Below are 14,253 nucleotides of genomic sequence, written 5' to 3' on the forward strand. Positions count from 1 at the left end.
CTCTAGAGCTTTCTCCTTCCTCCCAACTCCCTGAGTCTGCCTCTGACACCTCCGAGAACCCTCTCTAGAACCCAAACCTGCTCCCTCGTTCCTTTCTTTCTCTCACCCTGCTTCAGAGGTTCTCCGGTTCTCAGAGCTTTTCTAACATCTAGCTCTCACCGTCTTTCTACTCCTCCTAAATCTTTCCCAAGTTGCTTCCCCTGACTCCCAACTTTTCTCTCAGTCATTCCCCATTTCCCTCCGCCCTCCCTGGCAGCTTCCAACCCACCTCTGTCATCGCTGGACTCCCTTTTTTCAAACCTCCTCCATCCATCCCTTCCTCTGTAGGTGCTTCCTAAGTCTCTCTGCCTTATTCCTTCCTCCCTTCAATCCTATCTGTCCTCCAATTTCCATCAACTTGACGCCTCCCGGAGAGCCCACACCTGGCTTCTGCTCCACCTACACGTCTCCAGGCCGCCGCCACCATTCTCTCCGCTCCTTAGCCTCCCTTGCCGTGCAGCTCCAAACGCCCAGAGACACCACCATTCCCCAACGGCCAAGGCCTGGCCTCTAAGAAGAAGGGGTCCGGGTTACGTACCCCATTCGCATCTTGGCTCCGCTCTGATTGCCTCCGTTGCCGGGTAGAGGGGGGCGAGAGGGCAGGCGGCCGAGATGCATGCTCTTCTCGAGGGCGGACATGAAGGGGAGGCCGCAGTCACACAGGAGCCAAAGCTTAGTCCCAGGCGAGGTGCGGCCCAGCTGGTCACAGCTCGCCCCTTTAGCTGCTCCCAGTCGCCTCTGGACAGCACCCAGCCAAGATGCAGCACCACCCACCGACCACCGGCGCCGTAAACTCCACCCACTCTCTTCAGGCGGTTTCAACGGAAGTGCGCAACAGGAAACTTCACAAAGGAAGCTGGGTAACGGAGTCTGCGGACCCTTCAGACCCCTAGCGGAGAACTCCACGGCCCTCGCCGGAAAGAGAAGCGCCCCTGGTGGCAATGCACTCTGGGCAATGGAGTCCTCAAAGGATGTATCCCTTTGCGCCTGCGCAGCTGGAGGCGACCGCGTCCAACCCCGCAGAGGTAGAGTAGCAAAGCATCGTGGGTGTTGCAGTCTATTGGCGGTACGGAGTCTTGGCGCCTTCCCTTCTCACCGCTTCCCCAACTGTTAGAGGAAAAGCGGCTGCTTTGTGCCTCCCAGGCTGCCCAGCGGCGCCGTTGCCGGGGAACGCAGGCGCGGTGGGAAGGGATGGCGGGAGGCTACGGCTTAGGTGCTGGGGCCGCAGTTGAGTTGGTGAAGAAAAGTTCGGCCTCGTCATGAAACAACGGAAAGGCCAGGGGCCTGGGGGCGGCCGTGGCCGAAAGAAAGGAGGTAACCTGAGCGGCCGAAGGTGGAGGAAAGCGTAATAGGGTGGAGTTAGGGAAGCAGGGTGTAAGGTGTTCTAGGGAGACCCCCACACCTGCCTGTAAAAAAAAAAGGGGGGGGGAGTGGAGATGGAGGGGGAAGAATAACCAGGGAATCAGGTTTAAAAAGAGGGCAGTTGGCTCTCCAACGAATGGAAAGGAAATAGGGGCTGGAGTGGGGTGGGGACGGCAAACTGGACAAATAAATGGGGCGAAGTGAGAGCTAAAGGGTACAGGGAGGACGCTTCTACATTCAGATTTTTTTCTTTTACTTCTTAGAAGTTAAGATATAATTGACATAACATTATGTTAGTCTCCAGCAACTTTCAAATGTATAATACACTGTTCCCTACAGTCACCGCGGCATGCATTACATCCCCATGACTTGGGCGGGCTTTTAATAACCAAGTTAAACGTGTGTGAGGGTATACCTTTGGAGGTCCACATAGGACGGACGAAGCATAAGTTGGAGAGGGGAGTATGTCAATAATCCCAGTAGGCAAGGGCCATTGCTTTATACGTCACTGAGTCCTCAAGAAGTAGCACAAAAGGACTCAGTAAGTATTAGTAGAATGAGGGGCTTCAGGCGGGAGTGGGAAAGGATAGTTGTGGGGAGAGAGGAAGGAGTGGGAGTTACACGTGTGGTAGGTGGGGTGGAGGTGGGGATGAGGGCAGGAGGCTCTCTGAAGGATTTGAGATGATGGAAGAGTGTGTAGGTAGCAAGAGGTTATCATCAGGTTAGCGCCCTCGGAGAGTAGGAAAATGTTAGCTGCAGTGAGAACAGTCACCCTAAGAACCCAGGGCATATCAGGAAACTGGAAATTGAATCTCTACACACAGGGCTGCCTCAAAAACAAACAAACAAAAAATCAGGTGACTGCCTTTTTACATTACATGCAAAGAGATGATAGAAATAGTGATCATACATTAGGGGTGAGGACGGAAGCTGCAGGCTGGAAATGACTCTTACCCAACCGTGTACAGATATTTAAACAGTTTTGAGGCAGTGCCTTTCCTCCCAGGAATGATGAAGCATGGAAGTGGTCAGTTTTGCTGCTCCCTGTGTCAAACCAGTCAAGTTTATTTGGTTGATAGGAAAATCAAAATAGAAATAGCACAAGAATGCCCTACACGCTATACCATATACATATGTAGTAATGCTCATATATACACCTGTGTATAACTTTTTTATTGAAACTAGTTATCCACAAAGATTATGGTGGATTTTTTTTCTTTTCTATAGAGAACAGAGAAGGTGTTCATTTCAGAAATCTGAAGAGGCATTTATATAGATATCTCATCTGAGAGGCTCCAGTGTATTTTCTTGTGAGGCCTACCCACTCCCCAAGAGAAAAGTCAGAGGAATAGAAAAGTGTGTGTGATGTAGGAATGGTTTCTTATATCTCTGAGTGTTGGTTAGAAACATTAAAGGAGAGTTTTATAGAAAGCTATGATTAATTGCCTCATTTACATTTTGTTATTTGTCTGAAAGCCAGTAAATATTACGAACCCAACTTTGTGCCAAAAAAATAGTGTAGAATCTGAAGAATAAAACCTCTGTACTCGTTAACTGTATGATATTGGGCAGGAAAGTAAACATAGACAATTTAAGGTGGTCTTCATTAAGAATTGTGGACTTTGCAATAATCAAATCAACAGTACTTGGAAGAAAATTTTCAATTACTGAGATTTGCATGTCTTAACTTAGTATGTTCTTATAATAACCTGAATCAAACCCTAAATACTAATTTGTTACCAGGATGACTTAAGGGACCCAAATAGGCTATTCTATGGTCTGGTTTGTTAGTTACTTCTCCTTTATTAGGATAGATAGGATAAGTCTGCTCTCTGTTTTTGTGTATTTTTATTCAAAAAGCAGATTATATATTTTCTGTATTTAGTCTAAATCTTGACTTGTTATTCTTGAATTCCTCCACAGGTTTGAGTGACATTCCTCCATCTACAAGCCTACCACCTCTAGTTGAAGGCCAGCTACGCTGCTTTCTGAAACTTACTGTTAGTAAAGTCATATGGAAGATTGCAAAGCCTCCCTCTTGTGTACTTGTCCGAGTGAGATGGTGGGGAGAAACATCAGATGGAACCCTCTTTTGTCCCACGGACACATTGCAGACTGAACCAAAAGCTGTGAGAACAACTACACGTTATGCTGTTCGCTGTGGTCCAAAGCAATTTACCTCTTATCTAACAGGTATGCTTTTGTCTTATCATTTCACCTATGGACCTAACTAGAGGCCCGATGCACGAAGATTCGTGCAAGAATAGGCCTTCCTTCCCCTGGCTGCTGGCACTGCCTTCGCTCCGGCCCGGAGCCACCTTCTGCCTTCGTACTGCCCAGAGGCCTGGAGCGGCCGGGGCGGGGCAGAACACCTGTGCCGTCACAAGTGTCCCGGCCCGGCCACCATCATCTTTGTTGTGTCAATTTGCATATTCCCTCCTTATTGGTTGTGGGCACCACCATCTTTTGTCTCGAAGTGATGGTCAATTTGCATATTCCATCTTTATTAGGTAGGATTAGATAGGATAAGCATGTAGTAATGTTGTTAGCAATAGGCGTTACTATGTACCTAGTATCTATGGCATTGTTAATTATTGAGGACTCAAAGAGGTATTATACTGGCCATCGTTATTGAGAGTATACTATGCGCCAGCAATTGATTCATGTTATTTTTAATTTTTAATAACCCTGCAAGATAGATATTTTATCTCTTTTATAGATGATGAAACTGAGGTTCAGAGATTAAATCAGTATTCTCTAAGGTTACATAGTTGATGATGGCAAAACTAGGATTTGAACCCACTTCTGTCTGACACCAAAACTTTTCACCAAATCATGCTTCTTTAAGTAATAACTATAGTCTTTGCTCTGGGACTTACATTATGCTCAAAGAAAAAAGATATAGACATGAAATTTACTAACATTACAAGAGAATACATACTAAGTGCTAAATGAATGGTTTAGTGAGTTAGTACTACAGGTTTTTAAAAAGGGAAGGATCCCTCTATAAGAATCCAGAAGCCCAAATTTCTTCATTTCTTTTCAAGGAAAATATTCTAAATGTACTGTATTATTTTTCAATATTTCGGTCGGACTTTCACATAAACACATTTTTGGATCGTGAGGTTATTTATCAAATCAATCCAGTTTAAGTCAGTAAAAATCAAGCATTTATCATGTAAACATTGTTGGGCTAAGAATACTGGAAAGCCAAAGGTGCATTAAAGATTAAAGATTTAATTAAAGATCTGTCCTTAAGAAGCTTACATTCTATCAAGAAAACATTTTGAAAACATCAAATGTAAAGAACAATAAAAATTCAGTAATTCAAAAAATATATATTGAATATTTACATGTGCTACACATTGTGCTAGGCACTATGGGATTACAAATGTGAATAAAAGTATAATCAGAATAGTATCTAATTCTAACTAAATTCACAGAGTTTAATTATAATAGTAGGTAGAAAGTGGTAAGTGCTATTAAAGGATACCCATAGATATTCAGGTACTATAGACCTAAAACTTAAATCTGCAGGTGGTATTTTTATATAATTTTAACAAATGAAGAGTGATTAGAAATTCTTCAGTAAGACATAAAATATCTGTTAATATGATAATTAACAGGTCAGAGACTTATTTGAGCATCCTGTGGTAAAATAAAGAATGCATTAGCCCTAGCCAGTTTGGCTCAGTGGATAGAGCATTGGTCTGTGGACTGAAGGGTTGCAGGTTTGATTCCAGTCAAGGCACATACCTAGGTTGCAGGCTCAATCCCTGGCCCTGGTCCAGGCTCATAGGGGAGGCAACCAATCAATGTGTCTCTCTCACCTCAATGTTTCTCTCTCTGTCTCTCTCCCCCTCCCTTCCACTCTCTCTAAAAATCAATGGAAAAATATCCTCAGGTGAGGATTAACAACAATGAAAAAAGAATGCATTAGACTTGGCATCTGAACTTTAGGTTGTAATTGGCTGTGGGATTTTGGGAAAGCCCCTTCCCATTTTTGACCCTCTTTTTCCTCATCTGTGAAATGAGATCAAATGGCTGCCCTTTCTATGAAAAAGCAGCCTGATTGAATGAGAAGAGCATGGGTTTTGAAGTCAGACAGTCTTGAATTTGAATTCTGGCTTTAGGATTGGATGCTAGGTGATGCTGGAAGGCTCCTTAAGATCTTGGAGCCTCAGTTTCTTATTAGTTATATGGGGATAATAGCACTTACCTAGAAGAAATTATTGTGAAGATTAAACAAAAAAATTTTGTGGCATTACTGCTCCAGTACCTGGCACATATGAGTGCATGTGAGTCTTATAAAAATATAATGTCTTAAGTACATCATAGGGAATCTATAATAATAAAAACGTAATATGCTAATTAGACCAGACATCCTTCCAAACGAATTCGGTGCCAAAGGGAACCCCAGGCCCCGGATGCCAGGGGAAGGAAGGCCTACTCTTGCATGATTTTCGTGCATCGGGCCTCTAGTATAGTCAATAACATTGTAATAACTATGTACAGTGCCAGGTGGCTAGGTGAAATATTGGGGGTTCCACTTTGTAAAGAATATGATTGTCTAACCACTATCTATGCAGTACACCTGAAACTCATAAAAAATAACATTGAATATAAACTGCAATTGAGAAATAGATTTTTTTGAAAAAATACCCTACTAACAAATACCAAGAAGGTTAAAGAGAGAGAGAGAGAGAGAGAGAGAGAGAATCTGAGTAGAAATCCAAAGAGAGAGAGAGAAAGAGAGAGAGAGAGAGAATCTGAGTAGAAATCCAAAACCGCAGGAAATTTGTATTTTATAGTCACTCTGACTATTCTTTATTTACTCCTCCAGCAAACTAGCTGCTGGAAAAAATAAAAATGAAGACAGGTTTTATTTTTTTAAAAGTGTGTGTGTATTGTATGCATACATATATGAAGTCTTGGGCACTGTGGAGGATACAGAGATTTGATTTTATTTTGGGGGGGGAGGGGGAACACAGAGATTTTAGATGTAGCCTCTAATCAAATAGAACTTAAAGATTTGTTGAAAAAAACAAAACTGACATATATGAAACAAAAGTGAGCAGTACCAAATAGTGTGTAATTAAATACTTGATTATCTGGTGCATACAATGAGTACTATATGAATATTCCAAGAAATTAATAAGGGCTAAACTATCATAAGCTACTAGGAAACCAGAATTCTACTTCTGTTCTACACCATCTTGCTGCTAGACTTTGAGCAAACCATTTCATCTTCCTGGGTCTTAATTTTCCCATTAATAAATTGAAGGGGTTAACCACCAAATGGGTCAATACTAAAATGTTATTATTCTAATTAGGAAAGAAGCCTTGGAGAAGGTTGCATTTGAATAGGAGACACATGAGATAAACCTTGTAAGTGATGGCCCAACTGTAAACATGAGTATATGTGTATTAGAAAATGAAGCCCTGGCCGGTTGCTCAGTGGTTAGAACATTGGCCCATGTACCGAAGGGTCTGGGTTCGATTCTCAGTCAAGGGCAGGTACCTGCATTGCAGGCCCGATTCTGGCCTGGGCATGTGCAGGAGTCAACCAATTGATGTGTCTCTCTCACATCGATGTTTCTCTCTCTCTCTCTCTCCCTCGCCCCCCCTCTTCCACTCTCTCTAAAAATCATTGGAAAAAATATTCTCAGGTGAGGATTAACCAAAAAAATAAAAGGATCTTACATTAAAGGATTTTTTAGAAATAAAAAAGTCTTTTTTAAAAAAAAGAAAATGAAGACACAACATTGGTTTACATGAGTATGTGCTCTAAATGAAAACTTGGAGAAAGTATAACTATTTCTTTTTTTTTTTAATATATATTTTTATTGCTTTCAGAGAGGAAGGGAGAAGGAGAGAGAGAGAGAAACATCAATGTTGAGAGAGAATCATTGATTGGCTGCCTCCTGCACGCCCCACACTGGGGATCAAACCCGCAACCCAGGCATGTGCCCTTAAGCAGAATCGAACCTGGGACCCTTCAGTCCGCAGGCTGACGCTCTATCCACCGAGCCAAACCAGCTAGGGCTATAACTATTTCTTAAGATGTGTGATATTATTATTTTATGTACTCCTTTGTATGCATAGCTCATTTAAAAGAAAATAAGGTTCATAAAGTAAACCAATAAATATATTGTCTCATATTAGCACAAAGCATGAATAGATCCATGTTGGAAAGAGGAAGGCAGTAAAATGGAGATTATACGAATTCCTCAGATAAAAATAATAAAAAGGAACAAATGAAAATGTATAGCATTTTATAATTCAAGTCCATTATCTTATTTGATGTTTAAAATCACCCTGTGATGTAGGTAGGATTATTTGTTTTATTCATTTCTTTTTCTTTTCTTTTTTGTTAATCTTCACCCAAGAATATTTTTTCCATTGATTTTTAGAGAGTAGAAGGGAGGGAGAGAGTGAGAAATAAACATCATGTGAGAGAGAGACATTGACTGGTTGCCTCCCACATGCGCCCAACTGGAGCCGGGGATCAAGCCTACAACCAAGGTATGTATCCTTGACCTGAACCATCACCTTCCAGTCTGTGAGCTGGTGCTCTAAACGGAGGGGTGGGGAACCTTTTTTTTCCAAGGGTCATTTGGATATTTATAACGTCATTCTAGAGCCATACTTATCAGCTTAAAAATTAGCCTGCTATATTTGGCCAAACATTTAATAACTCATCCCTAATGCCTTGGAAGGGCCTGACCAAATGATTTCTCAGGCCTTGAATGGCCTGCGGGCCAGATATTCCCCACCCCATGCTCTAACCATTGAGCAAACTAGCTAGGGTTATTTTACTCTTTTTTCTAAAAAATATATTTTTATTGCTTTCAGAGAGGAATGGAGAGGGAAAGAGAGATAGAAACATCAATGATGAATCATTGATCGGCTGCCTCCTGCATGCCCCTACTGGGGATCAAGCCTGCAACCCAGGCATGTGCCTTTGATGGGAATCAAACCCAGGACCCTTCCATCCACAGGTGGATGCTCTATCCACTGAGCCAAACCAGCTAGGGCTACTCATTTCTTTATATCTATCTTATTCTGAACAGAGGCATTTTGTTTTTGGTTTTGTTTTTAATTAGGGTTGGTATACGGGTGACCTTGAGTAAGTCCCACTTCTAACTCTGAAACTCAAATTCATCACCTAGAAAGTGAGGCTAATACCCATTGTAATTATACGAGGCCTCACAATATGCATTCTAATACACTTCCAGTGTCTTTCTCTCATTCCTCCTACTGTATTTTCACATTCTTTAACAAAAAGTTCTTAAAGATTTAAAATGTAAAGGTCACCCTTACACCAACCCTAATTTCAGCGATGTCCTGAATCCAAGATCATTAATGTTTCTGTTGTGCCATAATGCCTTAGGAAATAGAGGGATTAGCAGTGGTTCTCAACTTTCTGGCCCTTTAAATACAGTTCCTCATGTTGTGACCCAACCATAAAATTATTTTCGTTGCTACTTCATAACTGTAATGTTGCTATTGTTATGAATCGTAATGTAAATATCTGATATGCAGGATGGTCTTAGGCAACCCCTGTGAAAGGGTCGTTCAACCGCCAAAGGGGTCGCGACCCACAGGTTGAGAACCGCTGGATTATAGGATTCTGAGATATGTCTCATACTCTTTTCTGACATCTTTCCTCCCTTATTCTTGATCTCTTTATGGGAAATCGCAGCACTGAAAATGTTTGAAGCATGTGAAGATTAGAGTAGAAATTGAAAATTGCAATAATTCACTGTCTCATCACTTGATTTTTGCCTCTCTTTAATCAGATAGGATTGAGTTAGTTGGTCTATGAAAGACAATGGGGTTGGGAAGAAAGCTGAACAATAAGGATTCTAATTTCACAGAATGTCTTATATACCTTAATCCCCCTTTTCTATGTCTGAACCTTTCCTGCATATGGGGTCTCTGATTCTCTCATGTATGTAGGGTTCCCATACATGTGTAAATATTAAATTTGGTTATTTTCTCTTGCGAAAAAATATAAAAATAATAATATAAATAATTCCACAGGAAAAGTGAAGCATAGAAGTCAGAAATCTATTAAGAATTAATGTTTTTTCTCCCTAAAAGAGATGAATAATGAAGCAGCATGGTATAGTGTACTTTATATTTAGATCAAACTGAGTGTTAGTCCATTTTTGTGACCTACAGTTAGGTGAATTTAGGAGTGTTCATGACTTCTATGAGCCTGTGTTATTCTCAAATGGGGATAGAAATATTGTATCATAAGTTGTTAAGAGAATTAATGAGACATGGAATAGCCTTGCTGTTAGTAAATAACCAAAAAAATGTTCGTACGCTTCCCTTATTCTGCATATGCACATCATTTTATAGTCTTCAAAGCACTTTTACATTTATTAGCTCATGATTTGCAGATAACTTCCATAGGAAGGTAAGACAGGGAATGTGATATGATAGGTAATTTGCTTAAAGACCTATAACAGTCATTAAGGATCTACCATGTGAGAGGATCCTGTGCTATGTTTTACTTGCAACACCCATCTCATATAGTCATGCTATATTATGATTCCTGTTTTACAGGTAACTGGCTTACACAGAAGTAGTTTTTTAATATTGGCACTATAACACAGTCACAGGTCTTCTAATTATAGTTCCTGTGCTCTTTTCACTACAGTATTGAATCTATAGTGAAAATGAATCATTTTCTCAACTTTGGTAAACAAATATTCAGAAGTTATACTGTCCTGAAAGAATCTTAGATTCCAAATGAATGCATTATATTTCTTCTGCTATAAATTATGACCATGACGATATTAAGTTTGAGCAACTAACCGAAGAGTACAGTTAAGGAGTTTATTTTCATTCCGATTAGTTCCAAATGCTCTCAGTATTTCAGTACTCCAGATACAATCAAGGAGTAAGCAATTAGATACTCCTGGGAGGCAGGGACTAACACTTGCATTTATATAAGAGAAGCCCTTTGTTTAGTTCAAAACTAGAAATGGTGAGAATAAAAGAACTAAGAGTTACTGCTTTTTATATTTCAAAAGCAAAGCCTGAGTTCTTGCCAAATAAGTTAAAAATACTCTTGTTAATGAAAATTTTTAATCAAATACTTGATATGCTAAATGTTTTTGTTCAATGTAATTCTTTTTTCTCCACGCAAGGTATTTTGTTATTGTTCTTCTCTAAAACTTTGTTCTGTTAATCATGGGTTCACTCTCCCTCCTACCCCAGAATGATATGATAAGTGCATGGTTTATCTGAAAATAAAATGATTTTTTAATGTAAAAAAATTTTTCTAGCCCTAACCGGTTTGGCTCAGTGGATAGGGCATCAGCCTGCGGACTCAAGGGTCCCAGGTTCAATTCCAGTCAAGGGCACGTACCTTGGTTGCAGGCACATCCCCAGTGGGGAGTGTGCAGGAGGCAGCTGATCGATGTTTCTCTCTCATCGATATTTCTAACTCTCTATCCCTCTCACTTCCTCTCTGTAAAAAATCAATAAAATATATTTAAAAAAAATTTTTTTTCTAATGTATACCTCTGTTCACTTCAAAAAATAAAAGTAAATGAAAGTATCTGTATTATAATTGTTTCTGATTAGATATGGCTGTGCTGGTGCTGGAAGTAATCACCAAACTTGATCATCTTCCAATTGGTAGAGTTCAGATCAATGGATTAGCCAAGCTTTCTCCAACCCATCATATCAATGGATTTTTCAACATTGTTTCACCAACATCTAAGAAACTTGGAGAACTCCAGGTAAAGATATTTTAGTTCTTTGTTGCATAGAATAAAAATTTGGGAGCACAAATAGGTGAGTCTGTTTGTAGGATAGGTAGGTATATGACTCCCATATACCATGTTAATTCCCACTTAACGCCTTTGTTCAGATTTTTACCCAAAGGTATATAACATACCTTTGTTTCCCACTTATTTTTGATATTTTTTTTCTATTGCTAGATATTCAAATTCACTAATCTTTTTTTAAATTCTTTATTTTTATTGTTTAAAGTATTACGTTAGCTCCTTTTTTCCCCCATTGACCTCTCCCCAGCTACTCCCACCACCCAGCACATGCCCTCACCCCGTACTGTCTATGTCCATTGGTTATGCTCATATGCATGCATACAAGTCCTTTAGTTGGTCTCTTAACCTTCCACCCACCCACCCCCGCCTTCCCTCTTAGGTTGGATGGTCTGTTCGATGCTTCTATGACTCTGGCTCTATTTTTGTTCATCAGTTAATGTTGTTCAGTATATTCTACAAATGAGTGAGATCATGTGATATTTATCTTTCTCCAACTGGCTTATTTCACTTAACATAATGCTCTCCAGGTCCATTCATGCTGTTACAAATGGTAAGAGTTCCTTCTTTTTTACAGGAGCATAGTATTCCATTGTGTAGCTGTACCACAGTTTTTTAATCCACTCATCTGCTGATAGGCACATAGGCTGTTTGCAAATCTTAGCTATTGTAAATTGTGCTGCTATGAACATAGGGGTGCATATATCCTTTCTGATTGGTGTTTCAGATTTCTTGGGATATATTCCTAGAAGTGGAATTACTGGGTCAAATGGGAGTTCCATTTTTAATTTTTTGAGGAAACGCCATACTGTTCTCCACAGTGGCTGCACCAGTCTGCATTCCCACCAGCAGTGCACAATGGTTCCTTTTTCTCCACATCCTCGCCAGCACTTGTTGTTTGCTGATTTGTTGATGATAGCCATTCTGACAGGTGTGAGGTGGTACCTCATTGTCGTTTCGATTTGCATCTCTTGGATGATTAGTGACTTTGAGCATGTTTTCATATGTCTCTTGGCCTTCTGTATGTCCTCTTTTGAAAAGTGTCTATTTAGGTCCTTTGCCATTTTTTGATTGTTTTGTTTATCTTCCTTCTGTTAAATTGTATGAGTTCCCTGTAAATTTTGTAGATTAAACCCATATCGGAGATAACATTGGTAAATATGCTCTCCCATGCAGTGGGCTTTCTTGTTGTTTTATTGATGGTTTCTTTTGCTCTGCCGAAGTTTTTTATATTGATGGAGTCCCATTTGTTTATTTTCTCCTTAGTTTCCATTGTCCTAGGAGCTGTATCGGTAAAGATATTGCTATGACATATGTCTGCTATTTTGCTGCCTATGGATTCTTCTAAGATTTTTATGGATTCCCATCTTATGTTTAAGTCTTTTATCCATTTTGAGTTTATTTTTGTGTATGGTGTAAGTTGGTGGTCTAGTTTCATTTTTTTGCATGTATCTGTCCAATTTTCCCAACACCATTTATTGAAGAGACTGTGTTGACTCCATTGTATGCTCTTCCTCCTTTGTCAAATATTAATTGAGCATAATGGCTTGGGTCAAATTCTGGGTTCTCTGTTCTGTTCCATTTGTCTATATGGCTGTTCTTGTGCCAGTACCAGGCTGTTTTAAGAACAGAGGCTTTGTAATACAGCTTGATATCTGATATTGTGATCCCTCCAACTTTGTTCTTCTTTCTCAGGATTGCTGCAGCTATTTGGGGTCTTTTTTTATTCCATATGAACTTTTGGAGAGTTTGTTCTATGTCTGTGAAGTATGCCGTTGGTATTTTAATGGGGATTGCATTGAATCTATAGATTGCTTTGGGCAGTACGGACATTTTAATGATCTTGATTCTACCAATCCATGAACACGGTATATTCTTCCATTTGTTTATGTCTTCCTCTATCTCTTTTTTCAATGTCCTGTAGTTTTCCGAGTACAGGTTTTTTACCTCCTTAGTTAAGTTTATTCCTAGGTATCTTAATTTTTTTTGGTGCAATGGTAAATGGGATTGTTGTTTTAGTTTCTCTTTCTGTGAGTTCATTATTGGTGTATAAAAAAGCCATAGATTTCTGGGTGTTGATTTTGTATCCTGCTACATTGACAAATTCATTTATTAAGTCTAGTAGTTTTTTGATGGAGTCTTTGGAGTTGTCTGTGTACAATATCATGTCATCTGCAAATAATGACAGTTTTACTTCCTCTTTTCCAATTTGGATGCCTTTTATTTCTTCTTCTTGTCTGATCGCTATGGCTAATACTTCCAGTACTATGTTGAACAGGAGTGGTGAATGTGGGCATCCCTGTCTTGTTCTTAGGAGAAATGGGCTTAGTTTTTGCCCGTTGAGTATGATGTTGGCTGTAGGTTTGTCATATAGGGCTTTTATTGTGTTGAGTATGCTCCCTCTATTCCCACTTTGCTGAGAGTTTTTATCAAGAAAGGGTATGGATTTTGTCAAATGTTTTTTCTGCATCAATTGGTATGATTATGTGATTTTTGTCTCTCAATTTTTTTATGTGATGTGTCACACTTATTGATTTGTAGATATTGTACCAGCCTTGCATCCCCAGAAAAAAATGCTGGATCCGATTTACTAGAATGTTGTTACTGATCTTTTTTTGTACAGTGTCTAATCTATTCTTAATCCCATCAATCACGTTTTTATTTCAGATACTGTTTTTCATCTCTTTAAAAGTTACATTTTTTGCCCTAGCTGGTTTGGCTCAATGGATAGCGTCAGTCTGTGGACTAAAGGGTCCCAGGTTCGATTCCGGCCAAGGGCACATGCCTGGGTTGCGGGCTCGATCCCCAGTAGGGGGCGTGCAGGAGGCAGCCAATCAATGATTCTCATCATTGATGTTTCTCTTGCTGCCTCTCCCTTCCTCTCTAAAATCAATAAAATATATATTTTTTAAAAAGTTACATTTTTCAAATTTTATTTTTTTAAGTTTATCTTTTTTAAAAATAAGTTTTTATTTCTTAATTACAGTTGACATACAATATTATATTAGTTTCAGGTGTACAACTCAGTGATTAAACATTTATATAA

At 39.7% G+C, this 14,253-nt stretch overlaps 2 protein-coding genes across 15 annotated transcripts in view; one reads left to right on the top strand and one right to left on the bottom strand.

Moving 5' to 3' along the window:
* PPME1 (protein phosphatase methylesterase 1) overlaps positions 1–873 on the bottom strand; it is a 66,503-nt gene extending 65,630 nt beyond the window's left edge. For 3 of the 9 annotated variants that reach the window (XR_002832069.1, XR_002832070.1, XM_023764051.1), the window contains exon 1: positions 578–872. Coding sequence is in view for 6 of the 9 variants with exons in the window: in XM_023764051.1 (XP_023619819.1) it covers positions 578–678 (101 nt within the window). In the remaining 3 variants the exon portion in view is untranslated. Of the gene's footprint in view, positions 1–442; positions 541–577 lie in introns of those variants that run through there. The other 6 variants (XM_023764052.1, XM_023764054.1, XM_023764053.1 and 3 more) reach the window with 4 other exon arrangements.
* A 206-nt stretch (positions 874–1,079) lies between these two features.
* C2CD3 (C2 calcium dependent domain containing 3) overlaps positions 1,080–14,253 on the top strand; it is a 94,858-nt gene continuing 81,684 nt past the window's right edge. For 2 of the 6 annotated variants that reach the window (XM_014465889.2, XM_006100453.3), the window contains exons 1-3: positions 1,091–1,353; positions 3,325–3,594; positions 11,005–11,162. In XM_014465889.2, coding sequence (XP_014321375.1) covers positions 1,299–1,353; positions 3,325–3,594; positions 11,005–11,162 — 483 coding nt within the window. In that variant the 5' untranslated portion in view covers positions 1,091–1,298. Of the gene's footprint in view, positions 1,354–3,324; positions 3,595–11,004; positions 11,163–14,253 lie in introns of those variants that run through there. The other 4 variants (XM_006100454.3, XM_023764049.1, XM_014465890.2 and 1 more) reach the window with 4 other exon arrangements.

This window comes from Myotis lucifugus, unplaced genomic scaffold (genome assembly GCF_000147115.1).
Source record: "Myotis lucifugus unplaced genomic scaffold, Myoluc2.0 scaffold_313, whole genome shotgun sequence".
In the NCBI taxonomy this organism is placed as follows: Eukaryota; Metazoa; Chordata; class Mammalia; order Chiroptera; family Vespertilionidae; genus Myotis; species Myotis lucifugus.